The sequence below is a fragment of the Pelodiscus sinensis genome, chromosome 8 (genome assembly GCF_052426305.1).
Source record: "Pelodiscus sinensis isolate ZL-2025 chromosome 8, ASM5242630v1, whole genome shotgun sequence".
Classification (NCBI taxonomy): domain Eukaryota; kingdom Metazoa; phylum Chordata; order Testudines; family Trionychidae; genus Pelodiscus; species Pelodiscus sinensis.
The window spans coordinates 71,067,971-71,084,450 of NC_143059.1; the positions used below are offsets into that span (position 1 = coordinate 71,067,971).

The 16,480-nt window shown below is 52.1% G+C and overlaps 1 protein-coding gene across 3 annotated transcripts in view; it reads right to left on the reverse strand.

The window, feature by feature from the left end:
• Nucleotides 1-16,480, reverse strand: part of PDCD11 (programmed cell death 11) — a 45,200-nt gene that overhangs the window by 18,483 nt on the left and 10,237 nt on the right. For all 3 annotated transcript variants that reach the window (XM_075935546.2, XM_075935547.2, XM_075935548.2), the window contains exons 8-20: nucleotides 14,944-15,051; nucleotides 14,074-14,280; nucleotides 12,902-13,026; nucleotides 12,185-12,245; nucleotides 11,501-11,647; nucleotides 9,813-10,064; nucleotides 8,233-8,376; nucleotides 6,880-7,074; nucleotides 5,526-5,696; nucleotides 4,820-5,039; nucleotides 3,002-3,154; nucleotides 1,282-1,397; nucleotides 599-1,113 (exon numbers count right to left, since the gene is read on the reverse strand). In XM_075935546.2, coding sequence (XP_075791661.2) covers nucleotides 599-1,113; nucleotides 1,282-1,397; nucleotides 3,002-3,154; nucleotides 4,820-5,039; nucleotides 5,526-5,696; nucleotides 6,880-7,074; nucleotides 8,233-8,376; nucleotides 9,813-10,064; nucleotides 11,501-11,647; nucleotides 12,185-12,245; nucleotides 12,902-13,026; nucleotides 14,074-14,280; nucleotides 14,944-15,051 — 2,414 coding nt within the window. The remainder of the gene's footprint in view (nucleotides 1-598; nucleotides 1,114-1,281; nucleotides 1,398-3,001; nucleotides 3,155-4,819; nucleotides 5,040-5,525; nucleotides 5,697-6,879; nucleotides 7,075-8,232; nucleotides 8,377-9,812; nucleotides 10,065-11,500; nucleotides 11,648-12,184; nucleotides 12,246-12,901; nucleotides 13,027-14,073; nucleotides 14,281-14,943; nucleotides 15,052-16,480) is intronic.

The following is a 16,480-nucleotide window of genomic DNA, read 5'->3' on the forward strand; positions in this document are numbered from 1 at the left end:
CCAGGGCTCAGCCCTTTCCTCACTCCCACCCGAGGGCGGGGGACACTGCCGCGGAGCAGCCTCTGTCTGCAGGGACCTGGGACCCCCTGTGGACAGGGGCTGTTGCCACCCTGTGCTGCTGCCTTTGTATCAGGGGCAGCAGCAAGGGGCGGTAGGCAGCCAGCCTGCATGGGAAGCTGGCTTTAAACTGGCTCCCCTCATGGACCGGCTGCCACCTGGCACCCCATGCTGCTGCCTCTGATACAGAGGCAGCAACTCAGAGAGGCAGGGGCTGTGCACTCCCAGCTCCAGGTCCGATGACTATAGAATAGTCGAGTAACCACAAAGATTTCACGTGGTTACTCGACTATTCTATTAACCGATAGCGAACGTGGCTAATCTAAGGTAGGGACGGACTCGCATCTCCAGTGATACGAGAGTAACATGCTAGCCCACCCCCAAGTGTGGGGCAGACTCCCTTGGGCCTCACACCAGCAGTAGGCACTGCTGCAATACAAAATGCCTGAACGACAGGGAGGAAGAGGCCTTGCTCGTCTCCTCCGGACGATTGCTCCACCAACAACTTACCCTGGAAGCGACGCAACAACTCGTTTCCTACCTGTGAGTCTTCACATCTTTGCCGCCAATGACCCGGGCTGTCACTTGCTGCCCAGCTTTCAGCCTGGAGGTCGGAAACGTGCCTACGGGGACTTCATCGAGGATCCGGGACACGTGGATGGAGCCCGTTACCTTGTCATCAATAGCAACGGTCACAGCAGTCGGTCTGACGGACTTCACAGTTCCCGTGACCATGTCTCCCACGCGCAGGGAGTGTTTCATGGCCAGCAAGGCCTCCTCGACGGTCTCAGACTCTTTCCGGGATCTTACAAAAGCCCTTTTCTTGGCGGGGCCTTGCACTGCTAACAGGACACCCCAGTCCCCCGTCTGCACCGTTTTTAAGGTCACAGAGACAGTCTGTCCCACCTTCAGCTTCTCCGAGTCAAAACGGAACGTGTCGTTGAAGTGAGAGGCCACAGGGATGGCCGTCAGCTGGCCTGCCTCCACCAGTGAGGCAACGGCAAACTCTTCTGCTACGTGCTGCACGACAGCGGTGTGCTGGGAGTTTTCCTTTAACTGTCAAGACACAAACAGAGGGCGACTTTTCTGCTGGAACTTTGGATGCCAAGCGACGAAATTCTGACCCCTTCCCTCCTCCCCGCCCGCTTCCACTTATGAAACGTGCCCCCGTTGATCAGGTGGGGACAGAAACACGCGAGACATAATAACCCAAGTCAGACGTACCCGCTGGGCTTTGGGGTTCAACAGCTCTTCTCGAAGGGAGACGTGAACCACGCACTGGAGGGCATCAACATGGAGAACCAAGACTCTTGCTTTCTGCCCCGCGACCAAGCTCTTGTCTATAAAAACAAGATTAACTGCTGGTAGCCACAGAGGAGTCTACCAAGCATGACCCTGGTGCGTGACAAGCTATGGGGCAGCACATTCAAGGAGCATCTGACCTACGAATGCTGGCGTATGAACAATAAAACTGTTTCACAGTCCACAGGAAGTTACTGACTCAGGGAAGGACCCATTCAGAATACAGTTACTACTAGCAGCCAGATGTGAGAGCGCTCATGTTAAAAGAGGAGTGATCCATACTTTTTCTCTATGGCATTAATGCTGGGAGGATGAGGGAGATGGGAGCAGAATTAGCCTTTCATTGGGGAGAGGGGAGGAAAAAAGACAGCCATCCTTACAGCAGGATCAAATCCATTTTACAAGAAATAGTACAGGCAGTCCCCAGGTTACGTACAAGATAGGGACTGTAGGTTTGTTCTTAAGTTGAATTTGTATGTAAGTCGGAACTGGCGTCCAGATTCAGCCGCTGCTGAAACTGACCAGCGGCTGACTACAGGAAGCCCGAAGCAGGGGGGCCCCCCAGCAGATCCCGCCGCCCGCATCCTCCAGGGCAAGAAAAGCCCTGTTAGTAAGTACGGATCCGACATAAGTTGGATCCGCGTAACCCAGGGAGTGCCTGTATCTAGGCCATATGGAGAAATTTTCGTCAGGAGATTTCAAAGTCCTTTACGAAGGAGGCCAGTATCATTATACCCATTTTACAGAGGGGGGAAAACTGAAGCACAGAACAGGGAGGTGACTGGTCCAAAAATCATCCAGCAGGCCAATAGCATAGTTGGGAATAGAACTCACATCTCTTAAGGCCCATACCAGTGGTCTTTCCACTAGGCCACACTCTTTATTGTAAGCATAGTTACCATTCATTTGAATTTAAACAAAACAAATACCCAGATGAAAAGGTTGCAACTAAGAGGCAACAAATGCAGGCTTGAGTAAAATTTATTAATAATGGTATGGAGATTACATACATACATACGTGTGTGTGTGTGTACGTATGCACATGCTCATGCGTGCACACACACTTCATGTATGTTAATAATGACAAAACAAAGTGAAAAACAGCTCTGAATGCCCAGGATAATTTTTAGTTCGGTTTAAAATGACACTTTGCTGGGATATTATTTGAATTATAATTTATTTGAAATTGCAGTTTTATTTCATAAAGTTAATTGAATCAAGAGGAAAATTATGCTGCAACGGAGCATATTCCAGCTCCTAGAAGAGGAAGGGAAAAAACTAAAACACGGTTCATTAATACTTGATCTTTCTAGCACCTTTCATCGGAGGATCTCAAAGCACTAATTAAACCTCACAGCAAGCCAGTGAGGTAGGAGAGCACTGTCCCCATTTCACTGACAGGGACAACAGTGTCACAGAAAGGGCTTATCAACTTGGCCCAAGCCATGCTCTGAATGGGAGCAGAGCTAGAAATGGAAACTCAGGAGTTCCTGCTTGCACTACCCCATTCTCGCTAATACGTAACACTCTTCGCTGCATAATCAATACCTTTCATTCCAGAAGTAGCACTGAGAGAGCAACACATATCCTACATGTGAGGACAAAACAACAAATAAATAAGGCCATAAAAGAAATTCCCAACCTCCAACATGATAGCGAGTGGCCGTTACGGTGAGTCCAGCCACACAGCTGCCGTTAAAGAATGCTGAGCCATCTGCCTTCATTTCTTGAACGACCAGGTGGAGTTTCTTCCCAGGTATCAATCCACAGAGGTTTTGGGCCACCTTGGAATGATCTAAAACAACAAGGGGAAAACGTAGACAGTTAGGTACAGTGGAGATGAAATTTTTGCAGAAACAAAGCAGCAGTGTTCACCTTTGCTTTGTTTGACTTTTCATGCCCCTCTTTAAGAAGGGATAGAATCAGATAGTTTAGACCTGCCAACACACAAAGAAGTAGTATTAAAACTTAATCCCAATGGCAACACTAAGGAAAAGCTAAAAAATTCAAACCCATACTGCCGATCTCTGCAGATCTTTACCATCCCCGGGCCATTAACCTATAACAGAATGAGGCCTTTCTGGAGGCAAGGCCTATAGCATTAATGCAGCCCAATTCAGGTCCTTTCCAATCATAGAACACTAGAACTGGTAGGGAACTCGACAGATCATTGAGTCCAGTCCCCTGCCCTCATGGCAGGGCCCAGTACCATCTAGACCATCCCTGATAGACATCTGTCTAACCTGCTCTTTAATATCTCCAGAGATGGAGATTCCACAACCTCCCTAGGCAACTTATTCCAGTGTTTAGCCACCCTGACAGTTAGGAAGTTTTCCCTAATGTCCAACCTAAACCTCCCTTGTTGCAGTTTAAGCCCATTGCTACTTGTCCTGTCCTCAGAGGCCAAAGAGAACAATTTTTCTTCCTCCTCCTTGGGACACCCTTTTAGATACCTGAAAACCGCTCTCATGTCCCCTCTCAGTCTTCTCCTTTCCCAACGAAAGAACTGGGCTTGTTTAAGTCTTCCTTCATAGGTCATGTTCGATGATCACCTAATTACTGCTGTGTGCATTCCCAGTCCCTTTCCAGTATAGCCTCTACCTGGGCTCTATTTCCTACGGTGCCGATCATCTTGGGATCGAAGCATTAGTGCATTTAGTGCCTCTTTTCTACACAAAGCAGTCCTATGCCCTCAAGAATGCTCCTGCCTTTGTATGCAGTGGGGCAGCCACATACAGGTGTCCCGGGTTGTCAGGGAGGGAGGACGCTGGTACACACACAAAACACTGCACTGCAACCATTCAGAAATACAGACGTACCTTCCTTGTCCTCTTAGGCTGAAGGGGCAGTCAGCCAATACTTTTCCCCAGAGGCCAAACAAGCTGGCTCACCGTACACCTCTCCCCTCTGAGAGGTAGATTTCACCTGTGCCTTATTGTTCTGTATGTGGCTTTCCTTACTGTGCCTTTGGCCACAGGATCTAAGTACCAATATAAATCAGATCTGAATGGAAAGGCCCAGAGTCACCTTCTCAGAGGGTTCTACTCTTCACCCAGATCCCTACCCCTGCAAGGAACCAGCAAACACTAAGTTTTGTATTGTTGTGTCTCCCTGGCTCGTTCTAGACTCTTTCAGCAGAAGGCTAATGACCCCGTAGCCCTTCTGACTCTGTTCTTAATCACTCAGGACCTCAATCTGCTCAAAGCAAAGCCCTTTACAGATGGGGGCACAGCCTGGCTCTTGGTTTGCTAGGGGTGTTCACTCCCAGAAAGTTTTGTTCCCGTCTGTAGCCTTTCAAGGCCTGGACTCATTCTATGTATCCTCCTCCCTCAACAAGCCTGAGTCACCGATTAAATCTTCACTTGCTTTGATCCTCCTCTTATCTGGGTGGTTTAAGCTTTGCCTTATTTCTCTAGACCTAACGTTCGACCTGATCACCGCACTGCTCCCAAAAACTCACTTCTTTTGCTCATAACGCCCCTGATCTCCTTCATCTCTTCCAAGCACCGGCTCAGCAAGGAGAAGCTCCCGGTGACCAGGTCTTCCAAGCCGACCTCAGACAGCTTCAGACACAAGAGAATACGCTGCTTCTCCTCATCCATGCTGGTCACCTTCGCAACCACCGTCTGTCCCACCTCAAAATGGTCTTTGGGGTCCGTCACAAACTTGTCACTCATGGCCTGTTTGGAAGAGAGATCCGCAGCGGCTTAGCCAGGCTGTTGAGCTGGAGCACCTTTCCCGAGAGCGCTCTGAGCAGGTGTACTGACGTTAATTCAGCGTCAACCTCTCTCTGAGCCTGGCAGCTACTGTCCCCATCTCAGAGATGGGGACCAGGGAAGTTAAGTGACTTGGGCAAGGTGCTAGATCAGATCAGTGGCAGGTCTGGGACCAGAACTGAGGTGTCACAATTCCCCCCTCTCCTCCCTGACGGGGGAGCTCCCCCACTGTGGCAGTGCTGCTGTTTGGAGTGCAGGCCCAGAGACGTGGGAAGTCGGGGGCGGGGGAGCTGTGCCGGGACTAGGAAAGAGGGCTCTTTGCCACTCACGGCGCATCCTCATTTGCTTTTGTGCTGGTCCTGCATCCCGGAGACACTGAAAACTCTATAAATACAACCCTGGCAGGGCCGCAGAGCCTGAGTGCAGGAGGGACCATCTAACCCAGCTTACCGATTTGGGGGCCAGTCCAGCTAGACCGAAGGGGAACTCCACAAACACGCCGTAGGACATGATGTTCCTCACGTAGCCAATCAGCTGCATGCCAGGTTGGATTTCCGAGAAACTCCTCACCACTTGCTCCTCCTGTACGGCCGAGATCACTGCGGGCTTCCTGCACAGGGTCTCCACCAGAGTCAAGGAACTGGGCCTTCTCATCAGGGGAGGAGGGGCAAGGAGACTAGCTCAGGCACCTACTAAATCGCTTGGTATCCACCGAGGGTCTCCCCAGAGCTTCTGCAGGTTGGACCATCCGGGATCCTAAAATCAAGGCTTTCCGATTCCCCCCTTGCTTTCCCTCCATCTTGCTAATGATGTTAGCAGTCCTTATTAGGGATGTTACATTTAGATTAATTAACTCATCGAATAGTCAATGGGAATTCCATCGACTATTCGATTAGTCAACCAGGGCGCCTCTGCCTTTGAACTGCCAGGATATTTGCTACAGTTCAAAAGCAGAAGCCCTGCAGGGAGTGTGGGGAGTCCCCTGCTGGCCCCGCACTCCTTGCAGCACCTGAGCCTTTGACCTGTACAAGAGGCCCATTGGGAAGCTCCGCAGGGAGCAGGGAGTGGAGGGCCAGAGGGAGTCCCCCGCTGGTTCTGCACTCCCTGCGGGACTCGTACAAATCAGTCCCTGCTCGCGCCGTTTCCCACTGTGCCTCTACCTCCCCTGCTCCCTGTGGAGATTTTTTTTTGGGGGGGGGAACCAGATTTTAAGCCAGCCCCCCCGCACAGGCTCCTGCTCCGCCCCCCTCCCGCCTTTACTGCCTCTCTCTGATAGAAGCAGCAAGGGGGGGAAGGGACTAGACACATCACTGGTCGACTAGTCGCTTACGTCCCTGCCCTTATCTCACAAACGGCTCCTGTTGGAAGTTAATACATTACGCCATTTGGAAGCTGCAACTCCCTGACTACAAACCGTACAATGAATTGGGTGTTGGTGCTAGCTGTTTACTAAAGGCATGTCACAAACTGACATTCAGGCACGCAAGCAGGGGAGAAAAAACAAGCGAGTCATCCCAGTGGTACATTTTCAAAGCCTGATGCCTCATCATCTATTAGGGCTAGAAACACGTCTGCTGCTGGGAATCCCATCCGTGATAGGACAACAGTCAGGTCAACTGTGTGTGGTTCGCAAGATACCAGCTCTAACCACCCCTGGGTCTGGTCTAGGTACCACTGCAGGCCTGGATGGAACCAGCCTTCCGCCTCAGACCAGTGTAACTGCTCTTCTTTGTGTACAGTCTAGATCTGAAAGCGATTGCTCCATCACGCTATGGTGCTTAATGAATGAGCAGTCAAAGGATACAACGTGTCCTCCCTTGTCACTTAGGCACATGACCTTGTGGAGGATATCCCCCTCTTGTAGCCAACGGTACAGGAGTTTACAGCTAACCACGTGGTCGGACAGATGCATTGTGGGAAGATGTGCAGAAACATTGTCCGACAAGATGGAAACTTCCAGGCCATTATCTTTCTTCTTCAGGACTTTCACGTCAACCATCTGAACAGAGAACAGGGGACATGGAACGTGAGCCTGTCAGACTCCAGGCTTTCGAGGTTCTGACCAAACAGCGCAGCTACGCACGGTCTCGTTCCAATGGCAGAGAATGCATTAAACCAACCCATGGATGTCAACATCTGGAAAATTCATTTGCTCAGATGGGAGGAGGGGACGAGATCATTTAAACACAGAACATCCCCGTGCTTGGAAGAATAAAACTTGCATTCACGTGGCAGCAATGTCTTTCGTTCCAAAGGGACACTGGAGCACTTTAAAACTATTGCCTTTATGTGGCAAATAGTCACCTAACACTGAAGCACAGCCACCTCTGGAGCAAAACGAGGCAGCTGTTCGTTAGCACACTGCAGCGTTACAGCTAGAGACGTGAACGTGGCCACCCCATCCAATGGGAATTAACTTAGGGAAGCACTAGGACCCGTGTTAACAGTGTTCAGATTACTCGTGGTGTCCAACACGCTAGCCACATGTGGCTATTTGGCCAGTTGAGTGTGGCTTGTTGGCTATAGCAGTGGCCACAATATTATTTACATTTTCGGAATAATGTGGCTAGTTCACTAGCAGCTACAGCTTCAGAACTGGTCGGACATCACACGACTAGATGATCACAGTGGTCCCCTCTGACTTTATAACCAGCTCACTAGGACTGTTGAAATTAACACTCTACTACTGGCAAAAACTCTAAGGGCTCCCTCTTCTAAAGGGCATGAGATCCTCCCTAGCACTCTAATGGGATGCCAGCCTCACACCAGGAGATGCACTGATGCCATTTCTTCATTTACCTGCCCTCTGGAACAGCCTTTCTGCATCTCCTGGCCTCTCTTCACCTCTTTCCTCCCTGGCTTGCACCTCACCCAGTCTTGTTATGGGCCTCATTTTAACGTATTCTCATACATATTTTCTCCACCAACCCCTCCTGTAGGATTCACGGTCTCGTTTCCATTTCTCTACACACATGTACGAAAGGTGCAAAGCAAAACATACCAGCCACTGCCTCCAGCTAGCGAGAGTCCTTAGGCAGCTTTTAGAAGTGAAGCAATTCAACACTGCATTGAGTCTTTTGCTTAGCGAGCAGGTGGAAGGGGCGGGGGGAGAGAATGACAGGAAGGGGAGGAGACGGGTGGCATTTGTAATCAATACCTGCCCAGTTTGGTAAGTCACGTCCCGATTCTTCTTTGGAACGTGCTCTCCTTCGTCCCCCGAGGCCGCTCTGCTCGTCAGCTTGAAGGACAGCAGCAACCTCTCCTGCTCAGGCTCACATTTTAAGACTATTACTTTGACAACCTATGGAAAAGAGATTAAAACAAAAGAAGACTTATCAGTGAACTTCCTTCCGAGCCACCCCTCCCCACTTATGCCCAGGGTACAGCAGGACCATGCATCAGGCAGTGAAACAATTATCCAGGAACTCTTTCCCTCGCGTTCTAGCCCATCGAGGTATTTTACGAACATGGCGTGAATTCAGAGGTGCAAACCCAACACGAAGCAGGAGCAATCGTCTCTTCACAAATGGGAAACTGAGGCACAACATCATTAAAGCAACTTGCCCCGGACAAGTCTCCCAAGTTCCACCCCCAGACCAGCTGCTCTTTACGCCGCTGCTAGAGATTCAAGCATTCAAAGCAAACCAAAGGATCCGTACCTGTTCTGAGCAGGACACACGTCTCCCGGGGCCAGCCCCGAGCACAGACGGGAATGAAAAGAGCTTGGACATGGGCCAAGTTGCCAGGCCTCGCACGGGTCAGATTTTTAAAATCCAGCCTTACAAAGACTGATCTCTTGAGTCTGACACTAAAAAGCTGTCACTCCTCTGAGACAAGGGCTGCAGCATGGAGCCCTGCCCCTGCGCTGAGCAATCCGACACCCCACCCACCAGGGAACTGGGTTTCTTTGCCAGCCCCGCAGGGCAGACGACACTACACAGCTCCATGCCAGCCGCACCCGCAGCAGCCGGCCAGGCCCCGAAACGGGCAAGAGCGCAGCTCTGTCAAGTCCTTGAGGGGAAAGTCTCCTGCAGCCCAGCAGGCTTAGCTGCCCAGGACAGAGGAAGCCACCACTCTACAGAAGCGTTTGCAAACTCCCAGACCCTTTGGATTCCTTGCTGAGTGGTCGGTGCCAGTTACACACGTTCCCCAGAGAGGCCCGGTGTGCAGGAAAAGCCGCTGGCGTGACCCCCTTAAGCCTGAGGACTCGGGTGAGCGTGCAGAGGTTCCACACTTGATGGACTCCAGCTCCTAAGAGTTCTGGGGGACACAACAGGGCAGGGGACAGAAGGTTGCTAGCGGGCCCGGCTAGATTGGGACTCTTTCCTGGGGCAGGCGGCCTCCTCTCCCAGGGGCGGCCCTTCTTCCCTGGTAGCGGTTTGTCCTTACGACTGTCCAGTGGTACCACAGCATCCTGCACCTGTCCAGGAACCACCCACTGAGGCACTCAAAGCCAGTGGCAAGTCAGTGACCCTTCGCCGCACGGCCTGTCTACTCCTAGCGCAGCAGAGAGCCCAACACGCCCCACGCTACCAACCAAAGCATCAGGCAGATGTAACTGCTAGGCAAGTCTGCCTTCCCACTACCCCTTGACGACTTTCTAAGGTGCGCTGAATTCCCACGTGGCCTCCCCTCCATAGCCTACTAGTCTGCAGCCGCTCTCTGGCTTGCCAGTGCCATATCACAAGTGCCGCTGCTGTGTTTCTCCACGGGGGCGCATCCAGGGGCGCTAGTTACCTGCCCTGCGTAGAAGGCTTTCTCTGGGGAAGGTACGGGCTCCGAGCTCAGCTCGTTCTTGGGAACCAGCCCTTTAACGTCGTTGTAGAACTTGACAATGCAGCCGAACTCCCTAGCGCACACAACGAAGCCGTGGGCCATCAGGCCGGGCTTTGCAGCCTCGTAACTAGCGAGGACGGGCAGTTTGGACGTGACCAGAGTTTTCTTCAGAGTGAGGAGCAGCTTCTTTTCTTCAGGCTGGGATATTAACACCTAGGAGAGCAAGGAGCGAGAGGTTAGCGTGGCTGCAAAGATGCTGTTCAATCAGGAAAAAGGCATCCCCCCCTTGATTCATAGTCGCTGCGTATAAGGATCCCAGATAAGTCTGCAAGCTCGCACTAGTGTCAAGCATCCAGTAGCAACAGCCCTCGAGACCCTCGGCGGTAAGGCAGAGTGCCATACAAACACTAGCTGCCCGTGTCCCGGAAGCTAAACCTGCTAATGCAGGTGTCGTCAAGTGACTTGGTGGGCAAGTTTATGGCGGTTTTCCCTGAGCTTGAATTCTCTCCACGCAAAAGTCAGCAAGTTAGAGCAGGAGCAAATTAAGATAAAGGACAGACTTACAGGATACCCCCGCACTTACGACCCAATAGGTTCCTGGAGAACCATTGTAAGTCAAACCCTTATTGTCCATAGGGGCAATGTTATGAATGGGGGTTCCATTCCTGGCCCGCTTTGCCTCCTGGGAGTTGTAGTCTCCTGGAGCCAGCGGTGCGAATGGTGCCTAGAGCTGGCTGGGGGCTGTGCCAGGCAGTAGGCGGCCCCATGGCTCCCGGAGCAGGGCGGCTGTAAATGCGGGGGGAGGGGTCGTAGGTCGGGTCTCGCCTATACGGATATGAATAAACTAGCAGGAAGCCAGGAAAGCGACCTCCCCGTGCGCATGCAAGTGGGTGGAATTCAGACGGAGGCTATTCCAGCACATCGCTGCCGGAGAGCGACACGGCCGCACGACGTCGGGGGAGCTGCACTGGGCAATGCAGGGGTCTCCTGTTTGATATGCAGATTCCTAAAAGGAATCACCCAAAGGGTTTTAAATGGCCACCGCCTCTGAAGTCGCCGAACCCCGTCGAGGGTTTGGGAAGTGAAGCGATTGGGCCCGGCACGTCCAGCGCGCTCTTCATCCCGGGCCGCCGAGAGCAGGAATCGCCAACACGGCTTTACAGAGGGGAACGTGACAAGTTAAGGCCTCAACAGTTTCAAGTGCCCACCAAAAAGGAGCAGGACCTGAACCCCGAGGGGCCTGATTTTCACAATGGCTGGGTATTTGCTGCACCCAACACTTCTTGGGGACTTGTGGGTGCTCCGTAGCTCTCAGAATCAGGCCCCCGCTGTGCGCAGCCGGGCACCAAACACCCTGAGTCCATCCAACAGGGTGGAAGCTCGAAAGCGTGGGCCACACAGCAAGTCCCACCGCCCACCCCTCAGCCCAGTGGCCTATAGGAAGGGGCCATTAAGAAAAGGCAGCTCGTTCTCTTTCCAAAATACCAGCGGCCTCCAGGACTCACTGAAAACCACAAGCGCATCAGAGAGTCACCCGCTCTCAGTGGAAATCAGACCCATCTCTAAAGGCTCAAGCATCGCTCTGGTGGGAGAGGACACCTTCAGACAGCCCCAGCCGTCGGCTGGCCCTGGGGCAGAGGGAATCTCACCCGGCACTTGACTTCGTCTCCCACGCTGTACTTCTTCTCGGGCTGTTTCAGGAACACGTCCGCCAGGTGCAGGTGAGGCACCAGCCCCCTGATGTGATCAGTCACCTTCACCTGCATCCCAAAGGGTTTCAGAGCCAACACTTTGCCCTAGAGCCCGGAGGAGAGAGGAGGGTTGGTACTTTTCAGCATGGGCTCCGGTGTCCATGGGAAACAGCTGATCCACCGCCCCCAAAGAGCTATCTAGTCTGCATGCTGGGCAACAGCATTACATGAGGGAACCTACCCTGCTGCTTGCGCCCTCACTGACAGTGCTGTGCTTGCTGCGTTCTGCTCCTGCTCCACGGCAAAACTCCCACTGACTTCAAAGAGGCCAGGATCTGAGTCGGGGTGTACGACCAGTGTACGAATGGGCACACACGGCTTCAGGATTGTCCTACCCTCCCCACGGCAACTCAGGCGAGCACCTGGACTGACACGTTGCTCAGCTAGGTAATTACAGCTGGGAGAACTTGCAAGGTATTTTTGCTGGCGCTGTATTTGCATTCTCACTTTCCTGCACGGGTCCGAAGCAAAGAGGCGCGAACTGACATTGACTAGGCTAGGGAAAGGTGCATCGGGTAAGGCCCAGGGGCAAGCACACACGGTCTCCAATGCCAAACCTGCAGTGTTCTCGCATGAGCTTACCTCCACCACGTGCCCGGGACAGATGTCTTGGTATCTCAGAAACGGAGCAGCGATAATCCGCCTGGGAGAAGACACAGCAAGGGTTGGCGTGCGAGTCAGCTCGGGTGCAAGAGAAAACCCAGAGGTGGTAAAGACAAGACAACCTCCTCCTTCCCCCACCCCAGGTGTCTTCCAGAATATGCCTGGCCCCATTTATCATGCCACTGCTCTGTCTGCCCATAGCCCTGTGTCAGCATCATGGAGACCCTCCCTCTGTTAAGGTGGACTGGCCCAGCCACCTGGCTAAGCTCTGTCCCAGAGTATGATGCAAAGGACATCAGGCAGCATCCTCATCCTTGTGCACAGGGAACCCCCCCGGCTCTCAGACAGCAATATCTATACTAGACAGGGAGGACGGCCAGCGCTTAGAGTGCAAGCCTGAGACTTGCTCTGGCACAGCCTTCCTGTGTGACCTTTGGCAAGTCACTTAAGTCTCCCTGGACCTCAGTTCCCATCTGTGCAATAGGGAGAACAGCCCTGCCCTGCCTCGCAGGCACTGTTAGGAGGAGAAACGTGCTCAAGGTCATGAAGTACTCCGCTAGCCAGAAACGGGGGCCAGATGAGTAGCATCGACAGGGATGATGAGTGGAAACCCCATGGGGCGAGTTCTAGCTGGTATCAACCCCTTGTATCCCATCAGCTCCCACAACTAACTCTGGAACGGCACAGGACACTCACCGCTTCAAAGACAACAGGGCCAGCTCGTCCATAAGGCTGTAGTCAATGATTCGACACCTGTGCTTGCTTCCCATCCTAAACGCCCCGGGCCTGAAGGATTTTTTGGTGTCCGAAAGATGCTTCAGCTACAAAAACACAGGGCGATGGGTCACCATCTGGAAACCGAGACGGCTCTGACTTGGGGAGTGGCTTGGGGCGGAGCTAACAGACCAGTAAGACTCCGCACGTTTCCCGTGGCTGCTTTTAACCAGGGGAGAGGCGATGCCTACACCCCCCGGGAAAGATTGGTTGGGAGGCCTGGGGGCAGGAAGACTCAGGCAAACCCCACTTCCTGTGTGGCCCCCGGCAAAAAATTATTGCCCACCCTTGCCCTACACAGTAACAATGTTGTCTTTGCGATTCCTCTTCTGCTAATGCAACCTGACATCCTTTCCCCCACGATCATACCTATGCAACCTATGTACGGGGCTCAAGGATTTTTTTCACGTTAGCCCCGCTCCCCCAAGCCACGACTGGTGGGGCCAGTGCTGGACATCTGTAGCTGTAGCATTTACCATCTTTGTGCACTGGATGAGGATCCAAATGCTGGTATTTGCACAGGACTGGAACAGGAAGACAGGGTGCAGGGGTGGGGGTGGATACATAGGGTGGTGTGCAGACCGGGGTTGGACACAGGTTAATTATCGTGGATGCAGATCCACTTTGTGTATCTCCACAGCAGTAGGGGACTGGCCAGTCAGTGCATGTTCTCTAGCTCGGTTCCTCACCCCTCAATTTGTATTTGTCTTCACAGAGAGGAGGAAAACCAACCCCATGCCCATCACCACAATTAAGAGCCTGAGCAAAGACAGGTACATCTACTAGTTAATAATTAAACGCTTATTAACATGGACTGAATGAATTTGACTGGGTGCTTTTTAGGGTTCCTCTCCACCCCCCATCCTGAGCACCGACTATGCAGAAGAGCCACTTTCACGTCCCGGTTCTCACGCACGAGCAGCCCGCTGGAATGTTTGGGTTGCCAACGCGGCAGCACCGCCGTTATTTACCACCACCCCCACGTACAGTGCTAGATACCATCCCCCAGAAGTCTCTGTGTTGGCTGGTGATTTCATACCCGCTTGCAGCGACCCCACCCCCCGCGTCCTGGCCGTCGGGCCTGGAGAACTCACCCGGGCGAAAGCCAGCGTGCCGTCGTCCAGTTCAAAGACGGCGCCAGCCTTTGGGTGGAAGCTCTTCACCACCGCCTCCTCCACCACCGTGCCGATCCGACCGCTGGAGAGCTGGCTGAGCACGCCGCCAGGCTGAAGGAAACCCTGCCGTAGCGTAAGCCGCACCACTTTGGAGGTGGGATGGACGGAGAGGACACAGGCCTTCACCTGTTGCGGGGGAGGAGAGGACAGCGCGATGAGACAGGCTGGCAACCTGACGAGCCAAGAGTCACTTTCACCCACCCAGTCTAACATTGTGTCTTGCTCCGTGGAGGCTTTGCCGGGGTACAGCAAGGATAATGGAAAGTGCAGAGTGGTAAGCTGGCTTGGTGTGGATATGGGGAGGGGAGTGAGACTATCGGCAAATTAACCCCTGCCACAAACAATGTTCCATCCAAGGGCAGAATACATTTTGTTACATGCACCAAGACATGTGCAAATGTGCACCACCCGTAGAAACACATGCTGCTGGCTGTGGGCACTCTGCCAATCAATTGGGTGGCACCTGGATTTCTCCTGGGCTGCTGCCCAAACACCCAGCTTACAGGGAACACTGGCCACACAAGCCATTCCACATCTTCTGTGAGCCCCTCAGCTACCAAAACCATAATGGGGCACCTTTCCGCAGGCTCTCCAGTGGCTCTGTTCAGGACCCAACAGCAGAGGCTGCCTCCCTTCTCCCCACCCGGGTGTAGAAAGCAGCAGTGCCAACGCCACAATCGCTGATGCCACCAATGCCACTTAAACAAAGCCCTTTGCCAAAAGGAAGGAAAGGAGACAGACATGCTCAGCAGCTTTCTGATTCCTACAGCCGCTTCAGCATCCACTCACCATCTGACTTTCCGTGTAATTCCTCCCTTTCTTTGGATCCAGGTGCATGAAGTCCACAATCCCCGTGAAGGAGGAGAGGAAACCCAGAGTAAGGCCATAAGGGGTCACCTAAACCAAGAAAGAGAAATTCTTCTGTAGGGCACAAAATTAAATCAGAAATTAGATTCCCTGCCATCGCAGGTGCCTTAGGCATGGGTGCCCTCAGTCAATTCTGTGACTTACAGCAGTAGCTGTTTCAAGGGCTGTAACGCCTCTATATGATTTTGGCTGTTTGCTTGGCATGGGGGTAATGGGGTGCTGTTGGTGGTCTGCGAGATACAGGAGGTCAGAGCAGAGGATGTGTGTTAAAAGTTCTCATCCAGATGCGGGTGGCATTTTACTAGCCCTCCGCCCCCGCATAGGTATCTTAGAATCACAGAACACTAAAACTGGAGAGATCATTAAGTCCAGTCCCCTGCCCTCACGGCAGGACCAAGCACCACCTGGATAATCCCTGACCGATGTCTATCTAACGTGCTCTTAAATATCTCCAGAAATGGAGATTCCACAACCTCCCTAGGCAATTGATTCCAGTGTTTGACCACCCTGACAGGTAGGAAGTTTTTCTTAATGTCCAACCTAAACCTCCCTTGCTGCCGTTTAAGCCCTTTGTTTCTTGTCCTACCCTCAGAGGTCAAAGAGAACAATTTTTCCTCCCTCCTCTTTATGACACCCTTTGAGATACCTGAAAACCGCTATCATATCCCCTTTTAGTCTTCTCCTTTCCAAACTAAACAAACCCAGTTCTTTCAGTCTTCCCCCACAGGTCATATTTTCTAGACCTTTCATCATTTTTGTTGCTCCTCTCTGGACCTTCACCAATTTTTCCACATCTTTCTTGAAATGCGGTGCTTAAAACCAGACACAATACTCCAATTGAGGCTTAATCAGCGCAGAGTAGAGTGGAAGAAGGATTTCTTGTGTCTTGCTCACAACACTCTTGTTAATGCCTCCCAGAATCAGGTTTGCTTTTTTTGCAACAGCATCACACTGACAACTCATGTTTAACTTGTGGTCCTCTATGACCCCTAGATGCCTTTCCGTAGTACTCCTTCCTAGACAACCGCCTCCAATTTTGGATGTGTGAGACTGATTGTTCCTTCCTAAGTGGAGCACTTTGCATTTGTCCTTATTCACTTCATCCTATTGACCTCAGACCATTCTCCCTTGGTAGATGCAATCAAACTCCCAAATCATAATTTTTCATTCAAAAACAAAACCACCCACTACAATTCCAACCCCTGTGGCTGCAAAAACACCCCCCCCACACACACAAAAAAACCCACAAACAAAAACAAAAAAGACACAAAAATCGAGTGTAAACAAATAGATTTCACTGTATCTGGAAACTGCCTGAAACAAGAGTTTAGTGATGTCTGCTGCACCCATTTACATGACTGGGTGTTAACTCTGAAACCTAAACTTTCAGTGCCACCTATTACATGAATGATCAAAGGAGAAGGACTGTTAAACAGCACAGAGCTGCACAAGGTACTGA